This window comes from Paralichthys olivaceus, chromosome 12, assembly GCF_024713975.1.
Source record: "Paralichthys olivaceus isolate ysfri-2021 chromosome 12, ASM2471397v2, whole genome shotgun sequence".
NCBI classification, from domain to species: domain Eukaryota; kingdom Metazoa; phylum Chordata; class Actinopteri; order Pleuronectiformes; family Paralichthyidae; genus Paralichthys; species Paralichthys olivaceus.
In genome coordinates this window covers 15,853,279-15,870,124 of record NC_091104.1, presented here as the reverse complement: position 1 = coordinate 15,870,124, position 16,846 = coordinate 15,853,279, and the positions used below count along the sequence as shown (strand labels likewise).

The 16,846-nt window shown below is 42.1% G+C and overlaps 1 protein-coding gene across 4 annotated transcripts in view; it reads right to left on the bottom strand.

The window, feature by feature from the left end:
• Positions 1 to 133: 133 nt before the first annotated feature.
• ttll5 (tubulin tyrosine ligase-like family, member 5) overlaps positions 134 to 16,846 on the bottom strand; it is a 50,112-nt gene continuing 33,399 nt past the window's right edge. For 3 of the 4 annotated variants that reach the window (XM_020085120.2, XM_020085121.2, XM_069535326.1), the window contains 4 exons: positions 12,413 to 12,611; positions 8,869 to 9,077; positions 5,563 to 5,645; positions 134 to 2,587 (listed from right to left, as the gene is read on the bottom strand). In XM_020085120.2, coding sequence (XP_019940679.2) covers positions 2,535 to 2,587; positions 5,563 to 5,645; positions 8,869 to 9,077; positions 12,413 to 12,611 — 544 coding nt within the window. In that variant the 3' untranslated portion in view covers positions 134 to 2,534. The remainder of the gene's footprint in view (positions 2,588 to 5,562; positions 5,646 to 8,868; positions 9,078 to 12,412; positions 12,612 to 16,846) is intronic. The other variant, XM_069535325.1, reaches the window with a different exon arrangement.

The window sequence follows — 16,846 nt, the reverse complement described above, 5'->3', positions numbered from 1 at the left end:
GAAAATAGAAACACACGACTGTTTGTTGAGAGCAAACAGATCCTTGGGCTCTGACTTACAGGACAACTTCGAATGTCCAAGCTGGAAACTGACGCCGTTGCACACCACAGCTCCAGACACTGTTCATTTAGGATTAAATGCTGTTCAATGAAAATGATCTTTTGGGAAAATGAAAAAAAAAAAAAAAAACATGCTGGAAACCAACCTTTATTTCAAAGTAGTTTTTCCATGGTTATGTTTACCTCTGTAATGCAACAGGATGGAGATTCCAGGGATTGTTTTGTTTTAAAGTGAAGCCTTTTTGTTGTATGAGACAATGTACGTCACTAAGTGAACACTTAACTAGATCACGAACTGTAAATGATTTTCTTATTACTCTTGGAAACACTTTTTTTTATTAAAAATGAACAGTTGGATAGAATCGTTCTATTTTTGTTTATTGTTGAGTTTTTATGTATTATTCGGAGAACTTCATTTTAAAGGGTAGTAGAGTAAATTTAGACACAGCCCTTCCAGTGATTGACAACTTCCAGTGTACAGTAAATTTGGTGAACAAATACATTTACTGACATGATCAGAATGTTTCAATGTTTTATGTTTTCATGTCAATAACTATGTTTACATGGACACTAATATTCTGATATTAACCTGATTAAGACAAAAGTCTGAAGAAGACACAGTCATGTAAAAAGCATTTTCTGATTACCTTAACCTCAGTATTCTGACCTTATTCACATTATGTTGGAGTTTTCACAGCATTTTGTACATGTACAGCTGCTACCAACTGATGGACGACACATGCTCTGGGTGTAAAGAAGATGGAGGAATAAAGAGTTGTAGCTTTAGCAAAATTAGAAAAAAAACACATTTAAAACTGGCGGAATAACATTGGATGCTATGATATAGTGGACATAATAACGTAGATTGTAATTGGGCATGTAAACAGCAATATGAATGTTCTATTAGTAACCTATGCAAACACCATATTTGAAATATCATTGAAATAAGGTCAATAATAAGATTATTGGTGTCCAGGTAAACATACATTATGTTTCTTGCTACAAACTGCTTAAATGTCTCCAACAAAATATCACATTTCCATGCACATGTGGACAATTGTAAACAATCAGGAACAAAACAGATTCAAATATCAGACTGTAAAACAATCTTGTATCACCACAGATTACACACGTTGGATTCTAATGTTGGATTCTTGTAATACAGTGGTAATAAATCCACAACATGAAGTTTCACATCAATCACGACAAAAAAAAATCCAATACCATCAATTCTAATAAAACCAGTTCTGCTGCATTGAAAACTACAATCTGTGCAAAACCTCTCTGATAATAGTAATCAGTTGATATGACAAATACATGCATGAAATTCAAGTATTTCTGAGGTCATCATAAACATGAATCTATTGATATATAACAGAGTTGTATTATTCTTTTTACATGTCCTGAGTGAACTCCCCAAAAAACACTAAATATCTGCTGGTGCAGCATTAACCTTCATTACAAGCAAGGCTATGCATAACCAAGATTCCTCTCTATGTTATGCTTTCAGCTACAGAAGTGGCCAAGACGACCTTTTGATGGACAATGTACAATAAATACGAACTGATGCAATAACAATAATTTACTTATTATCCAAACATAATCAATTTGGTCCATCCAAGGAAAACTACATCAACAGTTTACAGGGACAATCACAAGCTCACAGTATTATCATGCTGGTAAACACGGAGCAAGGCAGGGAGCAATTGTGTCTTAGCTCTAACGATCGGAATTTCCCTTTCAAGCCCACGAGCAAAGGATGCTCTACTTTAACACATCCCTCGACAATGGCCACAGAATCTGATTTGGCAACTCCTCCAACAAGGGCCTAAGACCAGAAGCCACGCATGAAAGCAGCTTCTCTGTGTGCTCACCAGTAATGGCAGCAAGATGAGAAGCTGCTCAGGCGATCCCTTTGCTACAAAAAAAACATTTATAACCAAAACCCCCATCTCATCTGTCTGAATTACATTTTAGGGGGAAAACTGTCTTCTTGAATGGTTCGCGGTGCACTGAATGAGCAAAAAACGAAATGTTGAATCCTGTTGTTAAAATACCAAAAGGGCTCAAAGAACCATCTGCTGACGTCTATCTGTCAATGAAATCGTTCTGTGGCATCAGTAGCGTGGAGGGAATGAGGGCGGGCAACTGTTAGGATATCGACTGAGTGCAGCCAATGGGTGTGATAGGAGGGGGAGGGGGGGTGCGGGCACGGAAAAGGCCATCTGATGTTATGCTGCGCAATAAAATCCCAACCTGCGTCAAAGCTGGGAATTCCTGGCCTGGCAGACTGTCTGCTCGCATTTCTGTGGCTGTATCACCGAGAAATTAATAGGACCCTGTTCGATGTCTGGCATGCTTTCATCTGTTGCTGTTGTCCTCTCCCAGAATACACCTCTGGCGAGGATGTAGTTACATGCAGAAGCACCTGTCAGGCCGGCAGTGCGGCAGGACATGCCTCTGGTCGCCTTCGTGTCATCTGTGACTTGGCTCCTCGCCTTGGAGCAGCTTGCGGTACGCAGACAGACCTGGAGAGCAACACATGAGAGAAAAGTTAGTGCCAGAGGTAGAAAGGCAGTTGAACGTTTTCCTCGTGTGTACACAGGGGTGTTTATGTCAAACCTTAAAGAGTTTTTCTGCAGATGAGCCAACTAAAACCCTCCTGGTAAAGCTTCTGTTGATATTTTCAGTTATTCACGGTCAAGGCGGTTACCAGCATATCTGAGAACAGCCAGCTCAGTGCTTCGACTTTAGTATGACGGACCCCCGCACTCTCAGCCCGCTCGCCCCTCATCCTATCGACTGGCACGCGTCCAGGCATCCAGTAGAAAAGGCATTCCAAGTACAGTCAGCGCTGCCGTGTTTGTGCTCCCAAACAGTATTCCCTTTCATTCCCTCTCTGCACACTCTGTTTATTTTGGTGCTCTTTTACACTGCGGAGCCCGACTGAGCTGGAAAAGGAAAACATCTCCCCTACTTCCAATCTGATGACATGGCTGCTGGAAGCGGCTTCCTCTAACTCAGCAAAAGACAGATAAAGGGACAATGCTGCCTCTATCGTACCTCACTCCAAATGTCATGTGGAACAAAAACTTTTCATTCAGTGGCAAATTAACCCAAAAAGTCTTATAAATACTTTTTTCAAGGACGTAATTCACACAGAAAAAGTGTGTGAAAGTAGCTCAAATCAAATGGAGCCATCTTTCCTTGTCTTCCCAACACGCTATCATGCAGTTTTACTTTGATAGAGCCCGACGCTAACCGCCCTAACATGATCAGACTCCCATTAAGTGCAACATTCATTTCCTTCTCGAACTATTGCAATAAATCTCCTCACAGTCCCCAACTGTGAAGCACCAAGGACATCGAGAAAACTTCAAGGCGAGGACCGTAAAACATGTGGTGGAAATAATCCGGAGTTTTTAAACTCTGATATGGTCGTCGTCAAAATCCTTGCCTCATCTCGTGTCCGAACATGAACACATCAGTAGAAGAAGTCAAAGAAAAGGGGCGACGGGGTGAGCGAGCAGGAAAAGGTTTCAGAGGATGAAGGGAGAGTTGAGTTAAGAGAGTGCACAGGAGAGAGATAAAGGGGATGTTTGATTTATGACGGTTGACAGCTGATCATAGAGAATGCTCTCCATTTGGACTCGCTCTATACTCCCTGTCAGAGTCAATCAGGGCAGCTCAGTCATCTCGATACAAAGGTACACTGGGCAGCCAGAAAGACCTGACGCACTCCTAAGCCCCCACAAAGGCTGTGCCCCTTCTAATAACACCCCCACCCTCCCGAAGCACCACACAGAGTCTCTGTGTTACTTTCTCGATGCATGGGTAAACTGGCCTTGCTGACTGGTTTTTGGTGCTTGTGAGTCTTTTCTCGGATCAGACTTTATTTTTCTTTTTTTTTTTGAAGGCAAAAGAGTGAGGCATCTCCCCCACCCTTTGCTCCCTGAACGACGGAAAAAATGCATTCATGAAATTCAGAAGCTGCTCCCAACGGATCCTATTACAGTAATTGATGAGTTTGTAAGATGTTTGTTAACTTAAGCCAGCCTTCATAGTTCGGGGGGGAAAGAGGGAGAATGAAAAAGAAATGTTCTGGTCGCAGACACGCGCATACTTTTTTTAGGGGGGGAACTACTGTATTTTTCCAACTCCCTGATCTCTGGGACTGTGACACTCGCATGGTGTGATGAATGGTATGATCTGCTAATGCTAAGGTACAGTATAGGTCTCTGGAAAATGCCCCCTGATCAGACAAACAGATGTGTCCGTAAGCACAAACTGCTTAATATCACTGTTACTGCAATGAGCTCGACACTTTGCTCAGGATGGAAAGAGCTGTGGAAACAGGGCAGAGTGACAGGGGCACACGTGAGCGCGTGAAACCCACAAGTGCGCAGAGAGGCTGCAGAGCTCCGTTTTCTTTCCCTTGCTGTGATTTCTGGGGTCTACAACTGGACAGACGGTTTTGGCGGAAGGTCAGTAATTACGACTGCATAGGAATGGCCGACAGATGGGAATGCCTAAACTGTTCCCATCACTGGATCTCATTACAAAAGAGATTTTATCACTGTTACGCATCTTTATCCTACAGCAGTGATCTGACCTTGAGTCTTGGAGACATGACTTGGAGAAAAACAACACTGTAAAGTTTGTTTATATCCACTCAGTTCTGGTAACTTTAACTCTACTAACTCCAAACAGGGTACAACACAAGTCATTGGAACTGTGATCAACACAATTAGTGCAGTGCCCGTTCTAAACGTGCTTGTTTGGAATGAGCTGTTTGCTGGGCCTGCTGGTTGCAGCTTTCTTTCTGACACTATAAAAATGATTGTGCCACAGCAAAGATCGACGTCTGGACTGTCACAGACTCCTGAAGCTGCACCACTGCTGCTCCTCAAAGAACTGTTCACCTGCTTATTCAAAGTTAGGTGACGCTCGACTCAGCACGCAGAACCTCGAACTGGAGAATCAGCTGTTGTTGCTGTTTTCTTGAATGGGCCAGTTGTCGTGAACCCACTGTTGTCGTGATCATCACTTACATTGATGAGTTCCACCGCTGGTACAGCACACTGATCGCATGTTAATTTAAATGCATTATTATTAAGCACCAAATGAGACACTGCACTTCCTTGAGCCCTTAACAATACAAACACGAAGAGTGAAACCGATAAGACGACCAATTTTTTGGGATATGCCAGCCACAGGCAGAAATTTCTGGAATTAGTAGATGGATTATTATTTGGATAAAAAGTTATCTTTTACTGTGTGCTATATTTACACATCCTGCACTGAGCATGCGGGAGCTGTGTAAAGATATCCAGTGGTGTTTATCAGTCCTCCATGGGGAATGTCCACTATGCTTGGTTGAAATCACTGACACTGGCATTGAAAGGGCATAATTCCTCCTGCCCGCACAGTACAACCACCAAATGGACCAACTTACAGTACGATAATGTACTGAGCACGTGCGACACTGCAGCAACAGACCCACCTGTTTTACTGCGGATGGCTTCGTAGACCATGTGCTGGCCGCTGGTCGCGGTTCCGCTGGCTGAACTCTCCGAGGACGTCTGCCTGTGAATCAGACACAAGAAGAGTGTGAAGTGAAGACCGAGTTTTCCACGACAGAGTAATATGGTGACAAATCGGATTTGAAAGACACTGCTTATCTCCACAGGCCTGGACCCAGCTTCTGGGAAATCTCACTGGTTTGCTCCAAATGTATTGTTCTGCATGGAGCTAAATATCCAAACAAATATATAAAGATGATTGTCTTTGACAACTAGTGATTTGTGCGCATGATGAGTCATTGTGTCTGTGTGTGGGTGTGCAGTCAGAGGAGACTGGTGGGGGTTAAGTGTTTACTGAGTGCCTCCCATGAGCTATTGTGACAAGAAGGAGGCAAATTCCTGCTCCTTGTCCTTGGTGATGTGATTTTCACATTGGCAGGATTATTGTGGTGATGATGTGGAACTGCAATCACAAGCACACACAGTCTCTCTCATGGGGTGAATAGTGAATACAGTTGTGTCATGTATACCCTTTATATTAAAGTCAAAGCGCTCCATACAGAAGGTTTGAGATCATAGAAAACAGATTAGACAGCCTCTTGGACATAATCAGAGCAAATAGTGTTTTCACATGAAAAAATCATTAAATGGACCATTGAGGCGTGGAGCAGGAGCAGACACGTCTGTAACCTTATACATTAAATCAGTTAAGCATTTTTAGGGCGAACAATAAATAAAGCTTAGCTGGCATTAACCTCTCGCCCCATAACAGCAGCTTGCCAAAGGAGCATTAACACGGTAATGAGGGTACACACTACCTCCTTGTAAGGGGCTGCACAGTTGTTCTTTCATACCATTACACAACCACAAATAGAAGTGGCCCACTTTAAGCATGGCATACCTCGACAGGAAGTAACCCCTTTCATATTGAGAGAGAGAGAGAGAGAGAGCAAGTGAGCGAGAAACTTGACCTCGGGGTTCTTCACATCACTTTCTTTGTCAACAGTCTCTCGCTCCGTCACTTCAAGAGCCAGAAATATTGGAGGTGAATCAGAACTCACAGTGTGTGCACATGATATTTAAGCCCAAAGTTGAACATTTCACACTGCTCACACAGAGCTGAAGTTCTTATATCAACAGAGCTGATGTGCAGCTTTACTTTCTGTGTGTTCAGGTAGCTGGTATGTCCTAATGTTGCTGGGACCGACCGAAAGGGGATAAAGTTTAACCATAAACACACTTTTGGAAGCATCTGTGTGTATACAGTATCCTGTGAAAATAACTACTGTTGTGGCTGATTAATAGGGAGTGAAAGCAGCAGCGTGGCTGACATTAATGGCGCTGCCGTAATTGTCACCCTATTAGTAATGCCACACGACAGCCTGGGTTTCCGTAGTTACAGCTGCAACCAGCCAAACCTCGCAAACAAAATACCAAACAGGCTCATTTATTTGTGTTACAAATTGCTCCTTTCAAAGCCTCCACTGAAGTCATACCACTTTGAGTCCTCGCAGCTCCTCGCGCTGGCAGCTGTGGCATGTTGATAGACCAGAGAGCCCTGCCCCGCGGTGCGCGATACCAATGTGAAGCACATTCACTCCGAGCACGTGTGCCGCGTGTTAGCTGAGCCTTAATACCGAAGGCAGTGTCACTCAGAAACCTTGCCAAGGTCTAGTCATCTTAAAATAAAACAACATGCGGACTAGTCACTCAGGCCAATCACTGGATCGAGTCAGCACTTTCAAGCTATAGTTAACTGGAGAGCACCGTAGGAGGATTTTGTCGAGCAGGCTCACAGAGGAAATGATTTGGCCGCGTCAAAAATGTATTTCCTTTGCTGAGCAAGAACAAAAACATCTAAAGTCATTCAGATAAATAGATTCAACTATCAACTATCGAATATCATCAGGGGTTTATTACACATGTGGGGAACAGGAAAGATCAGAGCTGGTAAATTAGTATCAAACAACAGATTAACAACTCAACAGCTGGCGAGAGGAAGGTGTTTGGAGTGCTGCATAACCTTGAACTGTTTGAATACCCAAGCACAGTGATTCTATTATAAGTTGAAGGAGCAGAGGCATACACGCAGATACATTTCAGATGTGCCTCAATAACAGAGGTATTGAGTTGCCCCTGAAATAAGCGCTGGAAATAAAGGGAAGCAACTTATTATCCCACCATTTTCTGCAAACAATCATCTCCTTTTCCCCTGTCATTCTTTCTTTCCCCCTCTCTTTATTCTTTTGTTTCATTGTTTCCATCAGTGCATTTTTGGTCCTGAAGCTTCCGTTTTTCCCACACTCTCCCCCTGTCACACTGGTCGACCGCAAGAATGCAGGACAGAGGAGAGTGTGAGGGGGCTTTGGAATTCCACATGCTGAGGGTAAACACAGCGACTGCCGGGCAGACGCACACACACCGGAGCAAACACGGCACCTACCCGGCTGCCCTAACCTATTCTACAACCCCTTCACTGGACCACTGCCTTCTTAACTCCTCAACTGCCACGGCCCAGTCGAGTAAGACGAGTGAATTTAACACATCAGCAGAGCGAGTTCTGTGCGCAGTGCTACCTACTACTCTCAACCACATTGAACCTCAACTGCCAGCAAGCACATAGCCTTGACACAAATGAATCAAATCACACAGAGAAAAGTGTCAGTGGGAAAATAGTTTCACTCTATTGGCTAAACTAAAAACACCATATATTGCTTTCATTCTCTGTTCTAATCCAGTTGTGGGCTTTCTTCTTACACAGAGTGAGTGTGAAAAGCACTTCATCATTGATGCAAGGCTTCTTTAAACAAGCATTCAGCCCTGATCACAAAGGTTTGCTGTTGTTGTGTAATTTGGCCAGATGTTGCCGAAATAAAGTCATAAAATAAGTGAGGGGAAAAGCTGGCAGTTCTGCTCAGTCTCACTCTTTTCCTTTTATTTCCCCCTCTGTGCTCTTCAGCTTATCTCCAAACCAAACAGGACTTAAACCGTGCTCGGAGCTCGGGCCCTTCCATTGAACCGAGCTCTGTTTACGGTTCATGCAGAAACCGGTCCAGTGATGAGGTTGTTTACTGAACGGGCAGATACAGCCTGCAGCCAAAAGACTGGGAGCACTCCACCGCACACATGTTTGAACTCTCTTAAGCATTAGCCATGTCCTGCTGAACTCAATGTCTCCCTCCACAAGCACTGGCCAGTCAACACTACCCCACTGCAAACACTTAATGGAGACTTTGTTAATCTTTTCTCTTTAAGCTGCATGCACTCGGTTGTGAAGCTGGTCTTACTTGATGAGGCGTTTTGTTGTCGTTTTCCTGATCTGTCCCTCTCGAGCACTGCTGGGCGGCTTTGGGGCGAGAACGGGACTAACATAAGTCTGGATGTGGCCGTGGACATGGCTGTGATTGGGCCAAACATGAAAGCTGGATGGGGGACAGCTGGATGAACTTGCGGGAGTCTGGGAGAGTGGAGCGCCCGTCTGTTCTGGAAATGGAGCCTAAGAGACAAAAAAGGCAACTGTTGTTTAAGGTCAATAGCATTAAGACAATGAAACTACTTTTCTTATTTTTATAAACTCAGGTTTCCAGTGAGAACCTTGGGTGCAGTTTAACTTTTATGGAGAGTCAACAACATGGCTGTCAGTATCATTAGAGTATCTACAAACAATGATTACACACTGGTCGACCATTAATTATAATCCTGAAAAGCCAGTAACACTCATTACAGAAACAAGTCTACAACAGCAAAGGGGCAATAATCACCTTTAAAGCTTAGTCCATAAAAGTAATAAGCTTGGTGCTAGCAACTGTTAAAGGAAACTCTTTTTAATATGTTTTTTATTAAAGGGACTATATTAGTTTGTGGAGATGTCATGTGTGGTGTTCCACAAGGATCAAGTCTTTCACCACTGTTTATGGCTAGAAAAAAAAGTGAAAAAAAAAAAAAGTTAAGCATCAAACTGTGATTGATGCTTAACTTTTCTGTGTTGGTATATTTACTTAAAACAAGTTTGTCAAGAAAATAAGAATTAAATATATTTCTATTTGGCATTATGTGAGACTGAACTTACTGTAATCTATTTGCTTCAAAGAGTAAAAACACTCATAGGGAAGTCTTGCTTAAAGGTTAGTTGTCACATGTAAGAAACGGTTCATTAAGATACAAAAGATAAGGTTGTCTTTGAATCCAGATGTTCCAATTGGGTAAAGATTTAGTGTATCCTGCCTCTCTCCCAGAAATGGATTCAGAGTAGTTACAAACAACATTCGATTTTTCAGTTGTACATATTTTAATGGCTTTATTCTATTCATTATTCTAATTGTGGTAAATGTAGTAACTATGCCAACTGAATATTATTTAAGTCTGTACAACTGTCTTCGGTGTCATGACCTCTGTCCAGCACCACTTCAGAAATACATTATTCACACAATTAAACCTGCTTCATTCATATCATTCTGTATATTTTGTGCCTTGTATATAAAGTTACCTGATTCCATAAATGGAATAAGGAAGTGTGATTATATTTAGTTTGGGTTTGTCATGGGAAAAAAATGTTACCTCTTGACATTAAGGTGAAATATCAAAGTTCTGGATGTGAATTAGTGAAGGTATTACTCAAATGCCATCCACTATCAAAACAAGCCCAACATTTTTCTGACATTGGCTGCTCTGAAAAGCAAATTCTTCACATTATTTATTTGCTTATACAAGGTCTCTTCAAAGGCTTGGGAAAGGGGAAATACAGTTTTCTGTCGACATTATATTTTAGAGCCACATTTCAACTCTGTCCTTGCTGGGGAATGCTTCACATACATTCCATCCACATCTCATGTCAATGTTATTTTCTCTGCAGCTTTATACGGCTATCTAACAAGCTAATGGTTTTCCAGCCTCAGAGTGCAGCCATTCAAAGGGGGCCGGCGGTGTGACAGGGAATATCTGATGTAATTTCTGTGTTGATAAATGAGAAGCTGAGTTTCCAGGTTGCGAGGCCTATGGCCGCAATTCAGTTTTAGCGGGGCCAGGAAGGGCACCTTTCTTTGACTGCCAGGTGGCCCAGGGCCAAGCCTGTGGAGGAGCCGTGCAGTCTGCACCCAGTAACTGGAACGTGGACCGGTGCTCCAGAACAGCCCTGTGTCTTTTTCTCTCACACAGAAGCACACATATAGACAATTATGTGTACTAGCACTCACACTCTACAAAGTACTTTGAGTTGTGTCTTCAGCTAATTCAAAAGCAAAAAAGAAATTTTCCCACGAGGGCAGAGAAGCCAACAAGGTGAGTTCTCAGATATGAAGTGAATTTGTATCGAAAAGACCAAAGCACATCTCTCATGCTACTCAAAGCAAAATGAAGTGACTAAGACAAAGATTTAGCTCATCAAAAATAATCATTAAGAAATACATTGGCAAAGTTTAACTGTACTCTACACATGCAGTCAGAGATGTACCTGGCTCCATGTGCCTGAAGGATGATGGGGAAACTTCCACAACAAGAATTACTGGTCAACTGTGTTTAAACCATGAGGCAAAAAAATTAGAAGGTGAATGGAACAGAGAAAGGCAAGGGATCACTTTCATAAAGTGCCTTGCGTAAGACCACTGGACCAAGCCAAGAGAAATATCACCTTAATTGCATTAATTAAGGGCCGACCAAGATGGTGAAAATCAATGACGTTAGAGCAACTGCATTACTCAGGACCCATCGGAAAAAAACGGGTGCATCCAATCATTCCAGCCTGTGAACTGTCCCATGGCACTCTTCTGTCTCCAATTCTCTCAGTCCATAGATTGCCTCCACAAAATCTCTGGAAAAGAATAAATACACTCTTCCTGTTCGGATCCCCTTTCAAAGTAACTGCACAGAAAGACGGAGGGCCGTTTTTTTTTTTTTCTGGACATTAAAATTACGCTGTGCGAAATGACCAAGAACCCTCTACCTTTCTAATCTCCCTCTAAAAACAGCCAAATCACATCAGTCATGGCCACTCAGGCACGACTAAAAGGTTCTTTGCCGCTACATTACGACCGCTGAGAAAATCATATCCCCAAACTTTATTTGTATTTTAATGGGAACACAAATGGAGCTCAAATCTGATATAAACACTAATGGTAAGACTCCAAACTCCTGATGGACTCTGGGGTCTATCTAGTGCCCTAATATGCAGTATTCCTTCACCTTTCAATACAACCCTAACCGAGTCACTCAGCCAAACAGTGTAATCTATGGGTGAGGAGTCATGTTTGGCTCTCCAGGAATGAGCTTCTGTTGAGAACGATGTTCCCACCGAACACCATTTTGTAACGTGGTTTGGGGAGAGATTCTCTGAATAGTTTTCTAAGTGCTAACATGAAAGCTTTCCCTCTCATGTGGGTGTCTCTGGCACTGTTTTGGACAGCATTGTGCTTAGGTAAGGGGATATTTTGTACAGACACAAATATGAAGCTTTTCCTGAGTTATAACTCAGAATTTCTTGTCAACGTCGTTCAGTTTAATTCAGAGCTGATTTTTGGAATAAAACAAGACGAAACTAGGGTGAACAACTCATTTTCACTTTTTACTGAATCCCAATCTAACAAAATAACAGAAGTCTGAATTCTTGGGAACAAGAAATCTCAGTAAAATGACACTGTATTAATGAAGACACAAGAAGTTTCTTTACAAAGACATCAAAGTGCCTCATTCTACGTTACAGGAATTTGAGCATGCTGGGACACAGATAATATTTCAGCAACAATAAATTCAAAGCAAAGTGTTGACAGGACCTTTAAGATTAGACATTATCATATCATAAAACAATTGACAAAGTAAACTAAAATCTCTCTTTTGTACCTGATGTCTGCACTGGCTCTGGTCCAGGAACTGTCGAGACTGGAGTTTCTGCTGCTGTAGCTGCTGGATGGCAAACTGAAGCTGGTAGCTTCCCTGGGTGGGTTGGTAGCGCTGCTGGGGTTTCACCCCTGTCACCAGGCTGTAGGCACTCTGCATCTGCCCTTCCCGAAGACCCTCATCTTCCATCAGGGGCCTGTGGCTTAGAGAAATATAGAGATGTCAGTGAAAAAGTAGACAGAATTTAAATCAACACACAGCCAGTTTTTCTTTGACTGGATTATGTAATTTGGGTGTCAGTTTAGTGTTTTAGTATTTTCACTTTAAAAGACATTCAATAACTGAGAGCTTCACCTCCCACAACTCACTGTTAAGAAAAAATATTTTGGAAATATGCTCAATCATTGTCTTCAGAGTTAGATAAGAAGGTCGACACCACTTTCATATCATATCTGTTTAATGTGAAGCTACAGCCAGCTGCCTTGTAGCGTATAGCTTAGCATAAAGACTAGAGACTGTGGACAGAAACAGCTGTTCGGCTGTTTTCTATCTTTATGATAAGCTAAGCTAACTGGCTGTAGCTTAATATTAAGATGTTTTCATGTAGAAAGTGTATTTCTATTGACCCACTAGAAAATTAAAGTCCCCCTCCTGTGAACATCAAGTTTTAAACATGTTAACATGTCTTGTTCCCCTTGTGCCTTCTATGATAAAAGGCATTTTGAGTGACATCAGCAGTCGACACCATGGCTTGAATATGTAATTTTGAGGAGCATAGACAAAAAGAAAAAATGTGTGATAACATCAATTGCAGTGAATCTTAATAATGTATGATGTAGAGGTGTTCACAAGCTGCTAAAATGATTTCCTACAACAGTCTTTCCAGCTGTTTTTTTTCTAATCCCTGTGTTCTCATATGAAGCTACAGCTGACTCAAAGCTGTATTCTTCTAAACAGATGAGAACTACCTGCAATTGTGCTGGTGCACACTTTAGCGGCTTCATAAAGAACCATATACCAGCAGTGCATTTGCCAACATCTTTTAGTTGTCAGTTATTTCACCATTTAACCACGTGTTGAGTAGAAACACCACCAGCAAAAATTTAAAAAGACAAGACAGCTCACAGCAACCCAGTTGCAGGCGGCTGGGCCCACAGAAGCCCCAAGTCAAAGTGTGCAAATCAGAGTCACAGTAGAGGGCACGCCTGTGGCAAACTCAGGCTGAACTAAAAACCTTTCCTCTTTGCCTCAGTGCACCTCAAGCTTCACGTTCCATTCACATCACAAAGCCACAAACTGGAAGGCAAACCTTTTGACGAGCTCCACGAGTTTGTAACTGGATTATCTGTCATTAGGACTAAGCCTGTTTCAGCCTTTTTTTTCCTTTTGGCCCCTGCTAAAGCAATGAGGTGACCACCTTCTCCTCAGACACGCTTAAATTGAGTCTATGTGGCCTCTGGTGTGCTGCTGTGTATGTACCACCCCAGCCAAAAATAATGTCATAAAGAGCACTATTGGGAGATGCGTGTTAAAATATATATCATTTTGAAAAAATGAAAGGAGACTGAGAGATACAAGTACAGTTGGAGAAACGGGAGCCCTCTGGGTCTTAATAAATAAATAAAGGTTCTCGGAAATTCCACCCATTATATGGAATAACATTTGTCTATTGGTCTATAGGCTCAAAGAAAACAATGAGTCTTAAAATAGCTACAATATTTTAGAACCAAACTATGACAAGTTCTAAAATTAGAATTCAATTAGTCTCGAGCAACAATGCACAGTGTGGGATAATAATCTTGTGTCGCTCAAGTGAAAAAGTATTTGTGTCCAGTGTAGCCAAAGAAAGACACAGGGGATCTTACACTCATGTGAACATACTATCCACCCATGCGTTTCTCAGTTCATATAATGGCACATATATTACAAAAACAACTGGTGTGACCGCAGGCCAATTCAACTCTTTCAGCTTCTGGAAACAAAGACTTGTCTGTGAACCTTGCAAGGCCAAAGATTCTACCACGCCAGGAGACAAAACAAGAACTTGTTCTTTGTTTACAGCAGTCATTTCCTTTAACTTGGCTGCCGTTTGCACGCTGGACCACTGGGACCTTCAGTAGTTCCATTTTATTAGTATGTGGTCTGAAACTCACTCTTTTTCAGGTGAGGAGCAAAAGCTTTCCTTGAGTACAATGTCACTGTAACACCCTAAGGAGAGATCTTTCCAAAGAAGGATTGTCAACACAACATCACGCAATAAATACTGGAGATCACCATGATTTAAAATCAGGAGAAAGCAGAGGTCAGTCCAAAACGGTAACCAATGAAATAGGGGGAAAAAAAGGAGAGAGAGGAACAGTTTTACATCTGAGTTTCTCATCACTAGAACAGCACATGTGCCGAGCTCAAACTATCTGGGACTTCCCTCCCTGCCGGACCTCTGCTCGTGGGAGTCAGCTCACTCCCCGGTGAGCTCGCCATCCTTTAATACGCGGATATAAATTACTGTAGAACAACACAGCGGTGCAAGTTGAGCACATGTGCCGCATCAATCTAACCCAGTGTGAATGTGGGAAAATGGACGGTATGAGTTGAGATGACATCATGCTACAGTATCTCAAATCCCTGCCAGGTCAGTGTAAACATCAGCCACCTCAGGAGTGTGAGGGTATTTCCAGCCATTAATCAGTGTTTGTTTACTGTGTTTTACTGCAACAGTATCACAATGAGTTGAAATGTCCTAAAAATACTGAAGTGGCTACTATCTGGAGATGTGTTAGAACGAACAGGGGGGATGATGATGATGATGATGATGATCCTGAAACGAAAAGTAAAACCCAGAATATCTTGATATTTTGAACACGTACTGATGTAAAATGTCCAGTTCTGTGTTTTACACATGGAAAAAATTAAGAAGCAAATGTACCTGACAGATTTAATTTCAAACAACAGCAGAGATGATTGAGCTATATAGTTTAAAAGTGACTAATAAAACTAGAATGGCATTCAGTAGAGCGAAATACCTCCACCAAGGCCCAACAGTCACCAAGCCGCAGAAAATTCCACATACTCATAGATGACAAACAAATATGCCTTTTTTGAAATAGTTAAAAAAATTCCCCTTGAAAGATATTGATCGAAATGTTCCTAGGTTTGTGGGGCCCACTATCTAGCATGGGTACCATGGAGACTGGAGTCCTCCTGCAGCACCCACAGGTTAATTTCTTACCTGGCCTTTTGGTGCATGTCTTTCCATGGTCTCTCTAACCCTTCCAAGCAAATTCCTGGGTTCGTCTGTACCAGAATTGAATTAGTTCTTTAATTGTCCCATTCTCCAACCAAGTTTTGTGGCAATCCATTTTGTCGTATTTTAGTTATCCTGCTGACAAACCAAGCAACCATCAAACCAACTAACGGACTGATGTGAAAACATAACCTCTTGGCAGAGTTTGTTATGAGGAATTTTAAATGTTTCGAGTATTTAAAATCCATCTCCCAAGTTTGACTGTTTGTTCAGCAAATCGGCTGTCAAAAAATCCTTTGAGTATTATACATCGCAACCAAGTCAAACAGCAATCTGACAAAATATTGAACAGAACTAAAAATACTCTGCATAAGCAGAGTTGTGGTATTTCTCAGTTCACTGTGCTGGAGCGAACATAACACTGAAGGAATAATAGTTTTGTGGTCGTTTGTTCGTAGAGGAAGAAGGAAACAGGGAGGCCATGGGTGCTGCAGCTCATAACAGATGAATGATTGGATGATAAAATGACCATTATTACAATGATAAGGACAATTGGCTGTCTGAAAAAGTCACCTAACCAAACACAACAAACTGGCTGTTCTGAAGTTCTCGCCCTGACTGTAGCCTGAAGGTCTGGTTCTCTTTGTTCCCATTAATTCACAAGTACTCAGTCAAAATCATCATATATGTACCAGGAGGTCCAACAGCGGAAATGAACCCAACTGTGGGTGTGCAAAGATGTGCAGCATGGTTCAAAGCTCCCCGGTTGTCAGCACAGTGGAGTGAGGGAGCCGCTCAGAGTGCTGATGCAGCATACCTGGTAGATCCTGGCAGCCGCACTTCAAAGAGCCGTACTATTCTTTGAAACCCATCATACTTCACCCCTGTGGTTGCTTTAAACAGCCAGCGAGCTTAACGGTTTCAGTATGTTTGGCACAAATTGTCAGCCTTAGTGTGTGGATGCATGTGTGTGTGTGTATGTGTGTTATAAGAAACAGCACTGAGGTGAAATCAAGGTAATTTATCCTAATTTCTTGTTAAAGAAACTTTACTGCAGTAAGAGGTTCCTGCCAAACCAAGGGCTGAAGTATTGGGGTGCAAGAGCTTTTTATTTTACATGCCAGTGACAAATAGGAAGATAAAGGAAACTAAGCTTTTTTGATGGAGAGATTTGAAATAATCTAATGTAAGCT